The 22,052-nt window shown below is 36.5% G+C and overlaps 1 protein-coding gene across 1 annotated transcript in view; it reads right to left on the bottom strand.

Moving 5' to 3' along the window:
* Positions 1-2,815: 2,815 nt before the first annotated feature.
* The window catches only part of INSC (INSC spindle orientation adaptor protein), a 99,477-nt gene continuing 80,240 nt past the window's right edge, over positions 2,816-22,052 (bottom strand). The window contains exons 8-12 of the mRNA XM_074149449.1: positions 21,286-21,464; positions 9,120-9,186; positions 6,145-6,300; positions 5,391-5,467; positions 2,816-2,944 (exon numbers count right to left, since the gene is read on the bottom strand). Of these exons, the coding sequence (XP_074005550.1) occupies positions 2,816-2,944; positions 5,391-5,467; positions 6,145-6,300; positions 9,120-9,186; positions 21,286-21,464 (608 nt within the window). The remainder of the gene's footprint in view (positions 2,945-5,390; positions 5,468-6,144; positions 6,301-9,119; positions 9,187-21,285; positions 21,465-22,052) is intronic.

A 22,052-nucleotide genomic window follows, 5' to 3' on the forward strand; every position in this document is an offset into this window, starting at 1 on the left:
ACATCACTCTGCTGTGTATGTATATACACAGGGAGTCCAAAGATTAATCCATCAAAAGACATGTTTTAGTGAAAATCTTTTGATATGAAGTATTTTATTTTATACTACATTGAAATTATACATGTTTATTCTGGCTTAAACTGATCCTTTTTTTGGTTTAAAAACCGAAAAGTTAATTTCAAAGCAAACATTTTTAATCCAGAATTCATTCAGAAGTAATGAGAAAACAATATTTCAGTAATTTTAATGACTTTTTATTTCCAATTTAATTAAGAGGAAAGGAAGAGGTATGTTTATTTTCTCATAAACTTTAGCATATACAAAAATAAAGTGCACAACTTCAGGTGAAAAATTCAGAGCTAGCAAAATGGTTTTGATGACACTTAGGTGATAACAGGTCTGAACTGGCTCTTTCAAGATACATTTTTCTACTACAAATATGAGATCCACCTAAATGTATTTTGTTTCTGTAATGTAAACAGCCACATTCATAATATGAACACATGTAAATGGACAGTATGGGCCTAGAATTATGGCCTCACATTTACAGATTCAGAGTATCTTTAGTAAAATCAGTTGATGTGGATTCACTTTATTGTATCTGAGAGCAAATTAGACTCATTCATTGCTACTGGCCTGTTCACTGAATAGTTGATTGACCTGTTAAAAATGGCGTTAAAACATTATAGGTCATAATGGCATTTTCTTAACAACTACTTCAGTTCACTTTACATGTGTGAACATTTGTTTAAAATGAGATTTTAACTTTACCTATTATGGAATAAACCCTACTCTATCTATAAACTACTGTCTCTGGTGTTAGTTGCAGCTGACAGAACAAGGTTCAGTACAGCACATTCACAACAGAATTTGATGTGTTGTATTCTATTAGGGATTATCATGCTATCAGCATGATAGCAATGGAACCTTACTGAGTTAATTTTTTAATGAGAATTTTTGACTTCCTTGTTTATACCAAGAATGTTGATTTCACCATTTAAAGCATCTGTGGTTCATACATGTATTTCAGCTTAGTGAGGAAAGTGTTAAAGTCCATCCCTTGTAAAATATTTTGAAAGCTGTACAGTACCACACTTCTTAACAATCCCGGAAGTTCAAGGAGCTGTCTTAAAGTAGGCAAACAAAGCAGAATTCATCTCTGCTCTTACTAGGAAATTACATCTGTGAAACATCTGATTCAACGCTTATCTTTGAGTAGTTGCTCATGACAGAGTTCATTGTATGTTTTCTAAAGTTTTAAAACTTCAGTAAGATAGAGTTCATAGTTAAATGAAGAGATCACAAGGAAGAAATGTTAAGGCAGAGACTTCTTAACCCATATGCTCAAGGGGAGAAAAAAGTACCCATCATTTTTGACTGCTTGAAACAGGACAGATTTCTCAGATACAGAAAATGTGGAAGGCAATCACAGCTTAGCAATTTCCTTTCATCTAAATACCAAATAATACTAAATAAACATTAATGAATTAAGCTGTTTAACATATCTACAAAGTAAGTACAGTAAAGAAGAAATGTACTTACTTTTTTGGCAGATGTCCTAGTACCCTGAAGTTGCTAATCATAAAATGATCCAGACAATAGTTGCAAGCCATCAAGAAAACAATACATATACTTTCATAAGCTATAGAGTGTCTTGTGAGAAGTTGAAGGGGAAAACGCTCTCCAAGATATTTCTGGTTGAATAATTTTAAATGTATAATGTTTCTTGATGAAAAGAAAAAGGTAAATTTTAAGACGAATGTTAGTGAAAAAAAAATCTATTTTAAAATCATCTCTATGTTGTTACCCATTGGTAAAATCTCCTTTTTTCAACTCCAAAAACTCCTGAAAGTCCCTTTCACAGTTTTAGAAATACAGGACTAGTTAGAAAAACAGAAAAAATGGAAATATAAGTTAAAATTAATTTATCTGTTCTGATTATTTAGTGCATCCATGCACAACTTTTCACAGAAGTAGGAGCTTGAATATTAAAAACATGTCTGGACGTGCTCACTTCCAGTTCTTGTAAGGCTTGGAAAGGAAGGAAAATTATCATTGTGTGATGACTTTAAGTCTTATGTGGATACCTTCATGTTGATGATATGTGTTTGATTTCACAAAGATTTTTCTAGAATTCCGTCAATTCCTTTAGTAACTTCCAGTAAATGTGAATAAAAGATTTGTCTGCAAGTGTGTATTCTCTAATGGAGCACATCTCTATACAGCGTAAGAACGTCCTCTGACATCATTCCAAACCAGTATTTGAAACTCTTCTGAAAAAATTTTGCAGCTAATGAGTTACGTATTTTCATAACTCTATTAAAAAATAACAACAATTAAGAACTGGACTCTGACTGCAAAACCCCTTTCATTTCAAAGTGTATACTTTAGCTTTAATGATTATTTTTCTTCTAATGCAGCAAATGCACGAGACTAAAACATTTCTTAAAAAAATTGCAAAATGATCTAACTGTAGAAAAATATCAGTGATAAAACATTATTAGAAGCATTTAACATCAGAGCACCAAATTCTTGGCTTCATTACCTTGATTAAACTATATTAAAAAAGACAACATTTTGTTAGATCGCAATAGTGATGTCTGTTGACATGTCTTGCCAGGAAAATAAAAAATTACCTTTGCAAACCACTAAAACAAGTTTGCTCATTCTGCTTCTTTGCTCCTACAAGCCACATGTTCATGGTTTTAAAATAAATAAGTCATAAATAACAATAGGACTAAAACTAAATAAAATTGTATATGTATTATTGTATACCTATCATCTTGATTATTTTTCAAAGGTTTTTGGCTCATATTTATACAAAGCTCTCTTCCATATTTGTGCATAGCAGAAAGGAATCCACAAGTCTGGGCTTTACTAGCTGCTGAAAATCTGAATCTTCAAGTCCATCAGGACTCATGACTGCTAGTCTCCGTAAGGCTGCCTAGAAAAACAAAACAACACAATTGTAATACTGTTAAGGTTTGTCGAAGTCTTCATTGCGGGAATCATTGGAACTATCTCTAAATAACAGCAAAGACTCAAAACTGAACTGTATAGGTCTATGGGCTCTTCTACCTGGTTCATCTCTCGTTACTGTCTTCATCTGTTGGATGAATCTCCCCTCAAATGCAGCTATTAAATGACAATCCTATTTGGGCCCATTACTCTTAGACCCAAGCAGCAGGGATAGTGTGAGTTAAAGAACACAGAGGTGAGAGTCAGAGCGCTTTGATTGTAAACCTATCTCTGATCTGCTGCACGTCTCACACTGCCTCTTTATATCTCAACTCTCCTCTTAGTTTTTGTCTTATTTATGAGAACTATAAGACATCTAATTCAGAAAACGTCTGCTACTGAAGTTTTATGCAATGCCCATAACAGATATCCTTTAGATACCAGTGATGTAGAAAGAAGCCATACATTTGGGAACAAATAAACTGCCAATTGTTTGACTACGAGGCTGCACAATACAAATTGCACTGATGTTACTATTATCTTCATAAACTCTTCCCTTCTAAGGACTTACTTGTTTTTCTCACTGGAGAAGAATAGAGAATGATTACATACCTTCTGACATACACCTGTGTCATACCTGACACAACAGATGAAACTAGAAAGCAGGCTGGCTTGCCTCAAGAACAAAAATTGTGTTCTATTAGCAAGGTCTGATCAGCTTATCTCTATGCTGTTTGTCAGTGCAGCACTAACACAAATTAATCACCTGTTTCAAAATATACAAAAAGTAAACAACCAAGCTAAAAATATTGAACAGTACAAGCACTCAGACTTTAGTGGCACTACCTATCAGAACCTGAAGCAGCTTATGTCTCAAGGACAATATTTTTGCTGTATGTTTATGAGAAAGTGTCATCAGGTAGTTACTAAAATATCGGGAGAAGCAGAATTGCTGAGACAGACAGGCAGGTAACATCTCAAGTGACAGGCATGAATTCAAGGAATGTGCAGCAACAACTTCAATGAGACAAAAAAATCAGTCAGGTTTTCTGCCCATCCCTCTGTGGCCTCTGCTATAGCCATGCAAGATTAACAAGCCTTCTTGGCACATATGAAGGATAATCACAGATTTCTTATGCTCACATTCATAGAATCATAGAATTGTCTAGGTTGGAAGGGACCTTTAAGATCATCTAGTCCAACCATCAACCTAACTCTGATAAAAAACATCACTAAACCATGTCACTAAGCACCACGTCAACCTGTTTTTTGAATACCTCCAGGGATGGTGCCTCAACCACTTCCCTGGGCAGCCCATTCCAATGCTTAATAACCCTTTCAGTGTAAAAATTTTTCCTAATATCCAATCTGAACCTCCCCTGGAGCAGCTTGAGGCTGTTTCCTCTTGTCCTATCACCTGTGACTTTGGAGAAGAGACCAGCCCCCGCCTCTCTACACCCTCCTTTCAGGTAGTTGTGCAGAGCGATAAGGTCTCCCCTCAGCCTCCTTTTCTCTAGGCTGAACAACCCCAGCTCCCTCAGCCTGTCCTCATAAGACATATTCTCCAGACCCCTCACCAGCTTTGTTGCCCTTCTCTTGACCCACTCCAGCACCTCAATGTCTTTTTTCATACTCTCTTCATGCTGAATGAGTCCTCCTTAAACGAACAAAACTTCTCATGTGCTGGTATAAAGCTAGCTGTTAATTTAAGCTACAATAACTGAGTTTTACATTTAAAATAACATAAGTACTGTGAAAAGCACTGTCAAACAATATTCTTCAGTCTTCATTCATCAAAAATCTCCTAACTCTAGATTGCCCGTGTCCCCAGAGCACTGTCACAGAATGCTAAGTGAAATCACTCAACTCTGACATTTGGCTGGGGCTCACAGTCCATGCAGCTCATGGCCAGCAGCTGGGATCTTTATCCTAAGCAGAGAAAGTGTTAACCTCTGTTGGTCACTCCTTGGCTGGACACTGTATTGTCTTGGAGACTCAAATAGAAAAAAATGGATGTAGGGAAAGCAAGAAATCTCCTTTCCTCTTTTTGGTCACTTCACATAAATATTTCCATACGTGTATGTGCAGAGAAAGGGCTGCTACCCCTGTGATTCAAGGCTCATTTCAGCAAACATAGCATCAGCAGAGAATGGAATATAAGAATTACTGAAACTTTAAATTCTGAAGTGTTCCACTGAAAATTTTTAGTGCTCAGTAATGCAAAGATGAAGCCATTTTATTCTTATGTGTTTAAATCTTCAATCAGAGGATAAATAATTGACACTGTACAGGATTATGCTTAAGGGGAAAAGCAGGAGACCCTGGCATGAATTTGAAACATTCCTGCAATACTTATGTATTTTGAAATCTAAAGGGCTGTTTTTTCTGCATTTTTCAGGATAAGCATGAAAGAAAGATTAAAATGTACCTACCAGACATGCCACTAAAACAGAATCACTGTTATTTCTTTCAGTTGGTGATCTGCAAAGTTTAATTAGGCGAGGAATACCTGAGTGCACAAAAGAGTACCAGGAGAAATAATTTAGAAAAACACACTGTTTATTTTGAGATGTGGTCTTTTTTTTAGATGTTTAATATTTATCTTCCTTAGTAGATATGATCTCTAATGCAAAGATGATATGCAAATACTTAAGGGACTGTCCGTGGAGCAGTCATAATTAATGGTTGTAAAGCAATGGAGTTCACAGCAGTCATAATTAATGGTTGTGAAGCATAAACAAAAAAATGCATTGCTTTTACCTACTATTGCTCTTTCAGAGTGGAAATTGTGACCACTATTTCTTCCCTATCTATCCTGCCACATGCCCTTAAAAAACTCCAGCCAAAAGGGCATGTTGCTTCCCATTATATTCATCACATCACATCACAACCTGCAACTGACAGATCCTGCACATGGGTTTAAGTAAAGGAATGGAGGAGGCAGCACTGTCAGTTGGCACAGTCTGCCACAGCTATGCGTTGAGTGGACGCTGCACCTCAGGTTCCTCTGGGAAATAAGCCAGAGGTTCATTCAGCACAACTTCCAGTCACTCTCTGGACAGACTGTGTAGAGAACCTATTCCATAAAGTGCACTAAGTGAGGCTAAAAATTATAAAGAGCTTCTCCATGACTGGCAGTTCCTCCCTCTTTTTCAGTCTGCTGTTAAGCTAGTGGTACATCCTTACAGCTGAGTTTTATGGCTGCATCTGCCACTTCAGGATCTCGGCTGAGTCGTGCCAGAGTAACTGCAGATTTCTGTTGGACTCGCTCACAAGCAGCAACTTCTGCTGAATTTCCTGAAGATGATTTTTCAAAGAGCATTTCCATTAAAAGTTGGACACCTAGGAAGATGTAAGAGCCATTGTTATTCTCTCTCCAACAAAAAACTTAGTCCAAAAAAGTAAAGGGGAAAAGCAAGCTAGGTAAATACAGACCAATCACTGCACAGATAGGGCATGATGAATGCATAAATGTGGACTGCAATTTGGCCATCAGCATTCAGGCATATCTGATCTGTGCATAAGTTTGTCTTCACTAAGAAGTTACAGAACTTCTGGAACTGGAAAATGCACTAGCTCTTTCCTCTTCCAACGTCTTGACTCGTCTACAAGTTTGTATTTTAGATTTCACTTATTTATTTTAGTCAAACTAAATGCAATCCTTTATTTTCTTCTGAACTAACCTAAAAACTTGTAGTGACATATTTCAGGTCTCTACATGAAGTTTTGCTTTGAATTAAAGGAAAGTAAAACTTTTTTTTTCCCAGTTTATGTGTTTTTAAGCAAACCTTTAAAAATTCCCATCTCAAACTCTTTAAGGGTATTTTAGAATGGGAAATCCTTTAATGAGGAAAATTCTGCCTCTTGAAGTTTACTGTGTGACCAACCCTTCACTTCAGAAGAGACAATGTCATTCACGTCGAAATGGTTTCATTAACCTATTGTTGCCTGTAGGCGTTGATATTCTTATTGTAGCAGCACAAAAACAGATGAGACTGTACTGATTTCTATTTTCTAGATTATTCTAAAGGGACAATTATGTGCTATTAGACTCCATGTGCTATTAAACATTCAGATTACTTCAGGTAGCATCAGAGGATTTTAACTGTTAGAACATTTGCATAAATAATTAAGAGAATTAGCATCAGAATCATGCAGCTAGATAATAATCAATCAGCATACAAAAAAGTCAAAGTTGAGAAGAAAATGTATCTAAACTTCCCAGGATTCAAAGACCCTTCTCAGTTTGTGAGTCTGGCTTCTGACCAGCATATGATTATTACAACATTAGGCAGACACAAAAAGCCTTTGTAGACAAGGTGAGCGTCAACCCTTCCTCGGAGAAAAATGCTTCTGTGTAAACTTCCATTACAGAGTGTATATACAAACTTCATCACATTGTGCTTGACAGTCCACATGTACATCTCAACCTACTGTAGTATCTACCATGAGTTAGGCGTAGTTGGCATAACATCATGAACGTCAATCGAGTTTCTGCTGTAGTAGAAGTAGATGAAATGTGATCAAACACCTGTCCCAGAAACAACCCCCAAGTTTTGGTGTGCTCAAGGAAATAGGTAGCCAAACTACATAACCAATCTATTAATCATAAAGGAGTGCAAAATCTTCAGGGCATATCTGGATTGTGACTGCTAACAGCAAATCAGAAAACAGCAGCACAAGTCAAACAGACAAACCACTGACAGATTATTCTCTACCCAGTCCTATAATTACAGACACATAGAATCCTGGGAAACATCAGGGTCTTACCAAGAGTTTCTAAAAAAGACTCAGGGTAAGGAAGCCCCACACAAGGAAGGCACACCTGCACTACATCTCCAACTTCCAGGAACACAGGAAACTTAGACCAGGAGCATGGCAGGAACTACCTGACAAACTTCTCTCTGTAACTGCCCCATCCTTCCCATGCAACAAGGAGGTCATATAAGAAACCACTATGCCAACCTGCCTTGCTCCTCCCCCTGACTGCACTGTCTACTTCATGGGACAGGTAATTTGTAAATTTGCGTATACATGTGATTAAATTGCTCCAGTATCCAGATCCATTCAACCTCCACATTGTCATTTGGTCTTAAACTGCAACACCTATCCACCTTAGCAAGGACATCAGAAGCACACTACCTCTGTGCACACATGGATCACATCAAGCAAATTAGTTGTGCTTGAACCTTGCCAGTCATATTTGTGTGCACTGAGCTCAAATTTTCCACTGAAAAATAAGAAACATCTAAGTCCAATATTACATAAGAATTGGCCAATTCTATTTCAAGACCCACTTCTACGTATATGCTTTTTGAAACTCCTTCTTCCACCTCTAAATCAGCCATGTCTGAGATTCAAATGGATGCAAACTCAATCCATTCCTATCCAAACCTTAATTTAAAAACTGTGGAAGGGATGTTCCTAGGACAGAAAAAGCAATACTTGTGAAGATTCACTGTAATTTAATATCTCCCACAAAAAAAAAAAAAAAAAAAAAGCAAAAAAAGCTGTCTTACTGAATTTGCTAATTTGCTGGTAGGTGTATTAATAAGGCAGTTATGTCTTCCTGCATCCTTATCCACAGAATTATTAACCTAACTTCTCAGATTTCTACTGGGCCTGTAACACCTAAGGTTTTTTCAACATAATGAATTTCTCATATGAAATTTAAAGTAACATGGAAAAAACCTGGCAACTGCCAGTATAGTAATAAAAACATATTGCTTCAAAATTTATAATACTTCTGAATACCTGTGAAAAAAGTGACACAAAATGCAGGTATGCATGACTCAGTACCAGATGATGTCCTTCAATGTGTAAGAATTGCAACTTATATAATGCAATTACCAGAATAAAGGTTGTTGAAACACTTTGTACTACCTTGCTTTGTATCTATGAATGTCACACATATGCAGAACATCAGCAATATGGTCATACTTGGAAGTTTTCTAAAGCAGTGGTAATTTATTTCAGTTACACAGAACTGCCCCAAGGACTCGTTTTGCACCCTGCAGCAATGTGCAATATCCAGCAGAGACTGGATGCAAAATGAGGTATTATTCGTGAAGCCTTTCTCCTTTAGCTTCTAACCACTTCTTTCCCATCTACCCATGTTCTCCACAAACAAATACAGAATATAATTCAGCTAAAATACATACCGTTTCCTTGAATGATTTCTGAAGCACACTGGTCCAAGACAGACATGTTTGCCAATATTGTTACCACCTGTTATTAAAAAGAGAAGGAAATATGAACTATAGCTCTACAAGTCAGTAATATTAAATAGGACTGTGGTTTATAAAATTAGTATGGCAGAATCTGGCAAACTCAATAAAATTAAAAAGCATTCTTGTCTGTTCCCACTTTTGTGATTTCTTAGGGGTCTTTATCTTGCAAATAGCCACTAACTGAAACCCAGACCACAAGAAAACTAAAATCTCTATTTCTCACATTCCTATGCTCATGCATGTAAGCCTGTCCTATAGAGATCTATGCAGCAGATTTGTTCAGTGGTCAAACTGGTAGAAAGAGGAAGATAAAAATTTATAAAAAACAACCAACCGAAAAAACCCTGGAGTACTACAAAGTATTCAGCCAGGAGCTGCCCACCCTCAGGAACCAATTCCAGCTCAGGCTGAGCTCACAGCGAAGGCTAAGAACTAGCACATAGCGTGCATTCAGTAGCACTAAGTTGTTGCTACCTTTCTTCTTCAGGGTTCAGCTGAAGTGTTGAGAAATCCTTGCAATGGATTTGGAGTTTTGAGCCTAGATTCAAGGGAGTATTTAAGGAATACTTTACAGTTTTACTGAAACCATAAGTTGTGTGCATGTCAAAACACTGTCCCAAAATGAGCTGGATTTAAAATTCCATTTATACCTTTCCTGAGCTAAGGCCAAGATTAGGTTTTGGACCACCAGAAGCACATTTTGAGATCCTGATTTACAGAATTTCTTATCCAAAATAGCACTAACTTTTTTCAAGATTAGGTGTAACTCAGCTTGCTTAAAGTGATGCAGCAAGCCATTGACAGAGAATGGGGCATGTGGAGCTGTTTACTCTCAATCACCCATTCCCTTCATTGATATCATATACTTTCTCTCATACATACTGCAAGATATTCTTTATTACTTTATCCTTCACATAACTTGCTTCCTGCATGCAAACAAACCTCAATATTAACAGCATATTTGAAAGCCCAAATAATAAACGTTATAGATCATCAGAATACAAAATAGAAATAATATTCTTTCTTAAGAGGTTCTAATTTTCTCTATTCTAGTTGAGAAAAACTGATCATCCTCAAAAATAATGATCAGTTTAAGAACTGGTAATCAGCTTTTTAACGGTACAGTGTCAGTTCACAAACAAGCAAACTTCTTAGATGTAAGTAGGCATGAGATCAAATCACCATTCTGATCTCACTTTGCCATTTTAATAACAAGGATGACTCATTTTCGATGCTGTGACATAAAGGTCTTCCACTTTTGAAGGTAGTGTTACAGTGTCATCTCTCTGAATAAATATACTTACTTAGGATGCAAATGAGTTACTGAAACTCTAGAGAGTGACAGGTAGAAATATGGTAACTCAATATATGTCTATGTATTTATTCCATATTAATTATTAACTGTGTTTCAGGCAGAGTGTATATGTTTTCTCATTCTAAATTATATCCTGTTAATGAAAATTGCTTCCTCTATGCAGAATCTGTACCCCATGTGGCTCTGTAAGCCACAGATGAAGAATTCAATTAACCACAATTTGAATATGTGCCAATTATTCCGCTGCTTCAAGTTATTTTGTCTAATAAGTATTTTCATACATAAAAATATTTTGTGTATAACTTTTGACACCAAAAATTATTTGGCATTATATCTGTACTTCCTTTGCGTTGATTATGTGGCCCCCTATATTTTGCAATGTATTTATGAACTAGCCTAATGGGTTTATATGTAACCTTCTCCAGAGGGGTTTATCAAGGACCTTTATCATAAATAACCGTCAAGTTCTACCTATATTATCTTTTAAAATCTTAGTAGGACTTGAAAGGCAGTTAAACTATAGATTAGCTCACTTCATATGGATAGGTTTTTCTTTCCCCCCAAAATTCACATTTTCCTGTGATATAGACAATGTAACATGAAATAGCATAATGTAAACACATCATAGGCAAGCTGAATAAAGAGTTGACTTCAAATGCTATATTTCTCCTATACTTGCCTATTTTAAAATTCAGTATACATGCAGCTTACACAAAAATTTCCTCTGTAATACAGACCAAAGTTCAAGGAAGTTTAAAACTAAAGATGAACTCTCTAGAGGAAAACACAAACTTAAATGTAGACTCAATTTGCTTTGAAAAGCAACACTTCCGTGAGCACTGGTATTAATGAAGTCTCATTTCTTTTGGATTTAGAGTTGATCAAAAACCATAAACAGAACTTTTCGCCCACTGTAGATTTTTTTGGTATAATGATACATAGGCTTATGCTGCAGTCTTTATCTTAGTCTCTCCTTTCCCATTATCTGTCTCCAAATTTCATAAAGCCTTAGGCAGTGTCTCAAAAATAACTCTGAAGTCCTGTTGAATGAGCAAACCAGTTCACATTTTCTTGTGAGACATGGAGCGCACAAACAGATATAGATAAAAGTGACTGGCTAAGCCTCAGTTCCACCAGGAAAATAGATGAAAATTACTGGAAAAAAACAGCTACCAAAACCTCTTTCAGAATTGAAATAATTTTGAAAGAATTGAAAGACTTCAAAATATTTAACATGGAGTCTCTACTCTTCAACTGCAGTATTTAATATCAATTTCATTAACTGTTCAAGACATTTCTTGTAAAACATTACACTTCAAGATTATAAAGGACTGGCACCTCAGACAAATTATGATTCTCACAATCTTTCTGTATTCCTAATCCATACAATGAACTTGTAGTCAGCTTGAAGTATAAAAAAGAAGATATCCTGAAGACAGGAGACATGAGCTGTGATCATTGGCCAGTGGTATCATACCGTACAGAAAGTCTGTGCTGAAGCCACCCAAAAATTCCAGTACCCGAGTGACATCTTGATATATGGGATCTGCAGATGTGCTATTAAGCAAAGACTGACAGAGATTTTCCAGAGAAAAAAAAAAAAAAAAAATTGCTTCATCATTTGTGGAATTTTTTAGTGAAACATCTGATCTCACATTCTATTGCCAAACCTGATGCAGGATTATAGTGTATTGCCTTAGAAACTATGTGCTGCAAGAACTGATCCCATCCAGCGTAATTCCCTGCCTCAGCACCTGTATGTCTGCTAGGCAGATGCGTTCTGGAGCTAGATCTTGATCTATGCATCTCCAATGTCTGTATTCTAGCAGAGCTCTCCAACAGACTAACTCAGGCTAGTCCACACTCTGGCCTCTGTTATCCAGATCCATCAAAAATTGCAGGTGCTTCTCTACGGCAGGAATCTGATAGACATGGTGACTGCAGCTTTCTCTGCAGGAACTAGCACTCCTAAAACCACTGTAGTAATGAACACCACAGAAAAATAGAATAGAAAAATAATGAACTAATACATTTGTTTTCCACCAGATGAAAGCTGAATTATTGGAGTCAGTGTCACATGATTTACACTACTAAAAACAACCAAAGGAAAATGCGTCTGGGGTTAATCCCTGCATTCACCACCTACCTGTTAATATGTGCTATGTGCTACACACCTAAACCACGTAGCAGTGGGAAACAGTGAAACACAAAATGCCAGGAAGAGAATTCTCAGACCAGTGCATGTTTTAGCACCTTTTGAAAAGGCACCAACTGATCAAAATATTAACATGGAGATACTTCCACTGGGACTAGTAAGATTTTTCACAAGACTAAAAGACTAAGGAGTTAACTTTCAGAGCTTAAAAAAACATACCCCAAATCAAGAAGCTTTGAAAGTTCACAATTAAATGATTTGTTGGTGAAGTAAGTATGCAGGGGTATTTGTCGGGCACAGGTCTACCCTTTAGATCCATGGAAAAATTCTCTATTTAATAAATAAACTGAAAAATAATAGGTATTTCATACTTTTCAAATGTCAGTACAGCATCGTGTTGCTAGTCTTGCAGTTGCCCTGGAAATTAATCTGAAACCTAACTAAAAATCTCTATTTCTATAGGCAAGTAAACAGATAGTAAACACAGATACCTCTCTGTAGTGACAATATCCTCCGTTATTATAAGATTGGCAGTGTTGATCTTGGTCACTCTACTAAAAAAAAAATCTATTTTTATAATTTGAAAAGTGTTTTTAGTTCCACATAGTTTCCTTACACTCACCCAGCCTTTCACACATAATGAATTTATGAATGATGAACCTTCCTTTTCAGTTCCGTAGTCTGCTTTGCACTGAACCATAGGAATTTCAGTTGTCAAGAGTGATTTAAATTTGAGAAACCACGAGCCTTTAAATTAAGTTAATTAAGAGTCTTTAAAATAGTTAAAAACCTCTTGAAGAACAACAGTCAACTAGAAAATTCTCTTGCTAAAAAAAATGTAACACTAACAGTGTAATAGCACTTTTTCTTCTAAACAGCTAGTGGTGACTAATGCTCATTAACCAGTGCACAAAGGTAATGAAGGTTTATTGCAAAAGTGAAAACTAGATGAAAATGCTTTGTTATAAAGTAAGATACATACACTGGGAGTGCAAATTTCAAATGCTTTAGGTAACAAAGAGTTTTAAACCTAAAGAGCACATAAGAAACAGAAAGCTTCTTTGATAACTTTCCCTTAATGGGAGATTTAAGATGATCCAGAAGTGTTTCTCATTATTGTGAAACAAGCTACTCAGGAAGAAAGATGCAATTGGATTTGGAAGATGAAAGCACACGTTTTAGCCTGTTAAAGGGGCAATATCTTCCACATTTGAGGGTCACTTACCTGACTTGGGGGAAGGGGAGGTGTCTATAGAGATGGAAGATGTGATGCTAATATACCTTTATTAAGTGTGCCTTTTATTTTTTATAGTATTATTTATTAAGTAAGCTTTTATTGATAGTCTCAACATAAATAGAAAGACACAACCTCAAAATGAGAATTAGCAAGTAATTTAATTGAGTGGCAAAGTAGATCCGTATAGAATTGCTAATTCTCTTAGTTATTTACTCCTTTAAGACTGATACATTGCTAAGTAAAATTATTTTTTCTACATCTTATAAGAGTATTTTGTAATTCATTCAAATAAGTGACATAAGGATAAATCAGCCCGTGTCTGCAAAGTTCCAGATACCATCTACAGAAAGAAAGGGGCATCTGACAGCTAATTGAGAAGCAAGGTGGAGTCTTTGTTTCTGAATGTAAATTAAAAACATCTGAACTTCACAATTCAAGATCAATCCACAAGGAAATAGCAGAAGAGTACATACAGCAGGAATCAAGAACATGCATTACATCAAGTCTAGGTAGAAAAAACTTTCAGGATGCTATTTATTGGGAGAAAAAACTTTGCTAAGAAATCTCTAGAAATATTGTCAGGGACATTATATTGCTTGAAATAGAAAACTGAATTCCCATTACTTCTGATAGCCATTTTTGTGGTTGGGAATTCAGTTTTCTTCCTGAAAACAGAGAATTAAATACACCTAAATAAGTAGATGATTGGAAGAGGCAAACATCCCATAAAATAATAATAGCAATTAGAGACAGTATCTGCTTGTGAAGTCTAGGTTTTCTCTGAGACTGTGCCAGGGAACTATAATCTTGGAATGCTGAAGCAGAGCAACAGAGTCTAAACCTAAAGGACTCTTACCCTTTGGAATGAAGGGTATCTTTACTATATTTTTATTTACTTTACTTTATAATGCTGACTAATCTAGTTAAGCAATAGTCAGAATAACCAGATTTTCATAGTTTTTGTTTTCAAGAAGCACAGAGGAAATGCATCTTGCATGGGTCACATGGTGGATGGCCAATGTCCCATAAACCAGGTCATATGACTCTAAAATAGTGATGGAGATAGAGTGTGTCCCCTCTCTCACTTCTAAGGCCACAGTTTTCTGTCTTTCGGATGAAAATTGAGCGGGGGGAGGGGGAGGGGAAGGGGGCAAATTATCCCCATTCCTTCATGGTACTAGAAAGCTTCTTTGATTTTGAAACTGACTCAATCAACTGAAGACACCTAAGATATCTGGTCTCCCTAGAACAGAGCAAATTTGGCCTAAGCCAAAGCATGGTTGTAGGAAACAACTTTACTTTTCTGGCTTGTCTAATTGGAATAGGGGTTTGAGTATTTGGGAGGAAACTTAATTACTCCCATTTCAGAGGAGGCAGAAAGCACAGAGAGGTAATTCAACTGCCACTAACTCAAGCAGAGTGGTCAGGAGGTAATTTCTGGTGCCTATCCTAGAAGGTCATGGTTTTCTACTTGAGGAAGAAAAAGAAACAAGAAACTGTAATCTGTAAAAAACACTGTTTATGAGCTCACCTGCTCAGAACCAAGACTGAAATCACAACCTTCACCGACGTGGTGATTCTATTTTGGAAAAAAATCAGTGCCAAAACTCAGAGGCTGTTCGAAATCTGCTATCTCATTTCCTGAACGACTGAAGACAAAAAGATGACAAATGCAGCAAAATGCATACATAACCATCTCTGGCTTACAGCTTTATGATTGGAATAGCCTGCAGCAAAGTCTGTTGTTTATAGTTTCTGCAGTAAACAGCCCAGCAGTAGCCTGATTGTACTGTGAACCTGGCAGGCAAGGGCAGAAAATAAAAACTGCAATGAATTGTGCTGAAATAGCATGTTTCCTCTAGAGGCTTTACACTGAGTAAGTGCAATGTCTACCCAACTTTACAGATGATTAAACAAAAATGCAGAGAAGTTAAATTGCTTCTTCAAAATCAGAGCAGCAGCAATCTTAGGAATTGATCCCAGGAATAAAAACCTCACTGCGCTAAGCTAGCAAAATTCTAAGCTAGCAGAGTTCTTCAGCTGAGCTGAGATTTTATTCTTCCAACTAAACGTTTTGCTTTGCAAGTTGGAGCACGTTGTCTTATCCTGCATCAAATCTAAATGTGAAAGGCAGAACTGTGACTAAACAGGCATCTCGTCTCAAAAAGATTTAGTGTTTAAGAGGAAGAGTCAGTGTTGGACCTCTGAAATGTAATAACACTGATCACATAATGCCAGTCAATACTGTTACTTACATTTTTATATTGTTCAAATGTATATGCAAAGACAGAGATAACCAGTTAAAAATAAAGAAAGGACATCAGGGAAGCAATTACAGTCTTCCACAGAAAACTAATTAGAACATCAACTATATAATGGTATGGTTAAAGTTTGGATCCAGTCATGTGACTTCTGGCCTAATTTTCAATTTTGCATCTGTTACTGGCAAAATGTTTCATTTCTTGAGGTTTTTTAAATAACTTCATTATGTAATTTATCACCTCCCTTTCTAGCTATATTAGTTGAAAACATGTCTTCTCAGTGTGATCTAGTCAATACTGGAAAGGATCACACAATTTTAGTATATAGTTTACCAACCACAGTTTGCTGCCAGAACACTGAGAGGGAAGGCAATTCTAACCACACATCTAGTCATCATTGTACTAACTTCAGAGCTGGATATTAATGGAGACATGCAAGAAAACTGTGCAGATACCCTTCTAGGACCTAGTTGTCCTTATGTAAAGACTTTGTGTTGTATTTTACCTGCAATATGTAAATGTAAAAAAGAATGTTGAACTGCAGAGAGGATGTGTGAGCATGCAGTTGAACCATTTGGGACTGTTAAATATTACTTGCAGCAGGTATTGAAAACAATTTTCAAAAACTAGACAGGAAGCTTAGGTCTACTGAAGTCAGACCTCACAGAGGCAGACCACCAAACTTTGTTCCTAACCCTGTCATCGGCTGTTTGTGTAACATGCCATAGGTGATTGAGTCCCAGGGTACCACGTGCATTTCTTCTCTGGGAAAGACCAGCTGATAGCTCAGCATTGGAAGGGGTATTCCTCTTCTGATCCAACCAGGACAGTAACCTCCCCCTTCCATACTTATTTTGCTCCAAGAAGAGAGCTTTAAAAAGGACTCTTCATCAACTGCCCTCCCCCTGACCAGCAATGATTTTGTCTAATACTTATTGTCAGATGTAAAGAAGACCAGCACCTAACACAGGCTACGCTGCTCAAACTCTGCTTCAAGCTCCCAGTTCTTGATAGTCCATACTGGCTTCCATACATATGCAAAAATTTGGTCATAAATTTTACAAAATGGAATCAGGAATCCTACAGTTTTCATGACAACAAGCAGGGAAAAAAAAGCAGTTGGCAAGGAGTAATAAATTTCCCAGGAACTCAGACTGAGAAGTAGTACTGCAAGTCTCATTCATCCAGGCAGGGATTTAAAAAAAAATATCTAAAAGACCTGTTAATATTCTTCTCATTAAAAACACTGCTCTCAAAGTCTTTCACTGACTATTAGACACCATTAAAAATCAGAACTTCGTTATGTTAAAGTAACATCTGTCTCTGCTCTCCTTTTGACCTTTCAATCTCCCATGTAAGAGAAAAAAAGGGGGGAAAGGCAACAAAAGGAAAATGCAAATGCTCTGAAAAAAATAGAAAAGCAGAGAAAAGGATCTGGAACCTAGAGGAAGAATAAATTTTATTAAGGGTTTAAAATCTTAAATGAGACAGAAATCCTTAACTTTGCACCTGCAGTATCTCTCAAACATCAAGAAAACAGGAAAAAATTTAGCAGAAAAAAAGCAGCAACTATTTCCATTTTCTCCTTCCAACTTAAAAGCCTTTTTCCACCTCAGACTTTTTGGAAACATAATTTACTGATTTTAGACCTAGCAATAACCACTTTAGAATTGATGTTTTCACTGCACATTAATTCTTTGTCTGCCTAAATAACAGAAGATCAGAAGCTGTTAGACTGTACCTCCACAACTTCACAGGTAAGGTGAGAATACTAGCAACACTGAAGAGACAAGTGGGAATGCAGAGAGAAAAAATTTATTATATATAAACATACTGTGCACAAACATACATATTTCATATTTTTCTGTGTAGAGTCTAAGATGATGGTTAAAGTAAAGATGACTCTGAATGATAAGGGTTTTGGCTAAAGCCTTCTGACAGTGCTTAAACTCCATTAAGACATCTGACTGTATACATTACACTGCTGATTTTAGGCATGAACCTTTCTGAAAGAATATTTTGATGCTCCTTTGAAGTAAAAAAACTGCTATCCAGAAAATAAGTATCTGCAGCAAGAAAAAGAACACAACACATTCATATCCATTTTGACCCAAGAGTAGAGGCTAAGGCATCTGGAAATTATCGCTGTATCTGATGGCTTTTATACAAAATATTTTGTTATAAAATTAAGCAATCTCCATGTAATACTGCTGGTTAAAGAAGCAATACATGCTTCTATAAAATGAACAATTATTATCTTGTTCATCATTAAGCCCAGCACTCAGTTCTAGATTTCTTACCTGACCTAATCTAACACTGCCTGGGAAATGATAGAGGGAGGAGATGGGTTCTCAGATAGTGAAGGCAGGAAAGGTTTGCTACCATTTGCACACAAAAGCTTTCCAGAAGTCAAAAGACAGAACACTTCTAGAGATGCTTGAGCAGAAAAATACTTTCTACAGGCAACACATACATTTGATATCCAACTCCTGGGCAGAATGCTATGGAGGGTGATAACTAATCAGTGCTAGCTGTCCTTAGAAAGATTGTATAGAAGGACATACTGTGACTTTAACATGAGATAAAATGGCACAAATGAAAACAAAACTCACTGTTCCTTTCTTGCATTTCAGCGATCTTTCTCCCATTTTTGGCTTACAGTGAGCATGCTTCAGTCTATTTTAGCAAATTACAATTTTCTTAAATCAGCAGTAATGCTAAAGTAGTAATGCATTTAGAAATACTGCGCAGTTTTCTGTAGGATAACTGTTACTTAAAGTCCTGTATGAAAAAGAGGGCATTTAAGTTTGAGGGGCTCTTTTATAACATTTTATGATAATTAGACCATATTTTATTGTATTTCCTATTTCCTTCCTTATTCTTACTTTAATTGTTTCAGCATTTAGTATAGCTTAATTCTAATTCCTCTATTTTACAGGCTGGGATAACTTCATCATTCAGAATGGACATTAGTCCATAAAAATGTATTCCACAGTGGTTGCATATTCCAAAATATAACTTTGAATCAAAAAATTTCCAACCCTACTCAATTTTAATCTACTTGTCCTTAGGCAAATGGCTACTGGCTGGGACATAAGAATATATATAATAGGAAAAGTTAGTAACTATATTATGTACCTAAAAGGAATTAAAGTATATATTCAAAAGCCAAAATGGCAGTTTAGAATACCCTTATAAAATTCAGTATTGTAGTGCTGTTTTTCTCTCTAGCCAAGTATGTTTTCCTCATTGCAACAACTAAAAAGCAAAATATTCCATAAAACTGTCATAATTGGCAGACACCCTTCTCCCCCTTCCCCCAAAACAATGAAACAAGTACACTTTTGAAAGGTAAGCAATCTACTCAAACACACACTTGTTCAGGAATTCAAAAGAAGACTTAAGACTGTTACATAACCAAGACTGCGTGACTAGCAACGCTGACAGCTCTTAAAGACAAGATGAGCAGCACTCAGATTCCACCTGAGCACCAGGTGCTCAGTAACAGAGCAACACAAGGTAGGATTTCATAGTCCCCATTGCTGCAGAAATAACAAGGAGTCAGCTCAGAAACTTACTGCATCACACCACAGAAAACATCACACGTTTCTGATCTAGTTTTTGATTCCAAGAAGAAATGTAAGGGGTTATTAGGGATGAAATCTCCTCAGTTCTTGGAAGGAAGCTGTTCAGTTCTCTAGCTAATGAGATGTCCTGCAAGCTGCAAAAGGCCTGCAACTAGTCTGTTACCTAATGAAGTCATATATATTTCTTTAAATGTCTGCCTTCCTTATACAAAGAAGGGGCTTGCTATGCTACCCACAGAGCAAACTGCAAATCCACAGCTGACCGCAGAATTAAGATGAGGGCATAAATAAATAACGAAATCAAAACTATGAGAGCATACAGGAGGAATAAAAAAAGAACATGAAGAATTTTACATATGTAATAATAGTATACAGCCATGTCAAACACCACAGCTGATGTCCTTGACTTTGCCAAAGAGCAATACAGTAATTACAGCTTAACTCCATCTTTTCAGAAACACTGCTGAGCTGGAAAGCTTCTGAGTGCTCTTAATATAAGCTAAAGCAGCCCTAGTAACCCCTCTAGAACACAAATAATCAGTGTCTAAGGTCCCTTGTGCCTTAATTTTCACGGCCTAGCTCCTGTTGAAGGGTACTCAGGTTTTTCTGTGGCAGTGCAGATCCCAAGTCTACTATAAATCATCTTTTGGCTACTTCAGAGGTGGGAAGGGAATGGGCTTGTAAGGCCTGAATTATGAACTTTTAGTTAGTTATATTCACAGTGTCTCATAAACAGAAGTAGGTTAACAGAGCTGACTAGCAGCTTCCATCCCTTAGCTACTGAAACCCTCAAGCCTCATATTTGTTACTCTGCTGAGGAGAAATTCATCCCAAGATGACAAATAAGCAGTGCTTCTGCAGCACTTCCATTGCATGGCAGTACCTGAGAGGAACAAAAGAATTCTCTCTGACTTCATCTGTGCATTATAACAAACCTTGAATTTTCTGTCCCTTTACTAAAAAAACTGGTGAAAAAGAAAGGGAAATCCAAAAGTACATCAGCGTATTCACCAGTAAAATTTGCAAACCATCTACCACACAGTTAGGACTTGTTCCAAAGCCTACCAACGTCAATGGGCTGAGGATCAGATCCTTAGTCAGCTTTTGGACGTAATTCATCTTTGAACTGACAATTGTATATTTAGGCTGCAGTCTCCATATATATCTTATTTGCCTCAAAGCACTGTCCAGTCAAGTTTTGATACTTCCAAAGATGGAGATTCCATAGCCTCTCTGGGCCTCTGTGTCACTCTGGCCACCTTCATGACAAAAAAAATAATATTCTAGTATCTTAGAAATATGGAACATCACCTTTTTCTTTTTTTTTTTTCAATATCACATTAAAAGCTGTCATATTTCATAATGCTTATAATAAAAAGGGACAGAAGCAGATAAAAAAAGAGCCATATATTGAAAAGAACCAAGAACTGAAGACATGAAAGCAATTTATATTTGACTATATCAAAAAAACCCCATAGGGCTGAAATCAGTTGACTTTCATACAAATGTGCTCAGACAGCATCTTGCTGAGAAACCACTCACCTGATCTCGGGAATATGGAGTATCCACTATGTGTTTGTCTGAACATGCTGCTAGAAGAATCTTCGTTGCATTTAACTGGAGCAGTATTTCACAAGCCATGGTATCAAAGAAAGTAATATTGGCAAGAGCTGCTGAAGCCAGCAGGAAAACTTCCCCAGACGAGGCTTCTTGGCACAGTTCTAGGAATGCAGAAAATAACTTGAATAAAAGTCATTCCTTCATTGCAAAAAAACAGGGTTTGGTGTTTCAAAGCAGTATTTAAGCATCTGCAACTTGCATTAGTAATCTTAGTATCTAAGACCAAGTTCATAATTGTGAAGATAAAAAACAAAACAAAGAATACCATCTTAATTTTGTCAATTATATAATATGTCACATTGTTAGCATGCTTTATAAGCAATATTAATGTTATTCAAATGAATGCACATTAATTTGAACCACAAAAGCAGGGAAAGATTGTAAATATGAAGCTAGACACCAAGGGTTTCTAACTCACATGTAATTAATTAGATGGTCTACCTAGTATACCTTTGTACAGGGAATATGCCACTGAATGTTGTTCAACATAAAGCTTGATATAACTAAATAAAATGAAATACAAGAGGCAGAAGGCTAACAGTAACTAACCCATAAGAGAATAATTCTACTCTATAACCTATTCTTTAGAACAAGGTGCATATACATGTTGCCTATCTATAAACCTATTTCTCTATAGTCAAAGATCATCCTGCATATTTTACAACTTCAATAAGAAGTGCTGAAGACAC

Source organism: Numenius arquata, chromosome 6, assembly GCF_964106895.1.
Source record: "Numenius arquata chromosome 6, bNumArq3.hap1.1, whole genome shotgun sequence".
In the NCBI taxonomy this organism is placed as follows: domain Eukaryota; kingdom Metazoa; phylum Chordata; class Aves; order Charadriiformes; family Scolopacidae; genus Numenius; species Numenius arquata.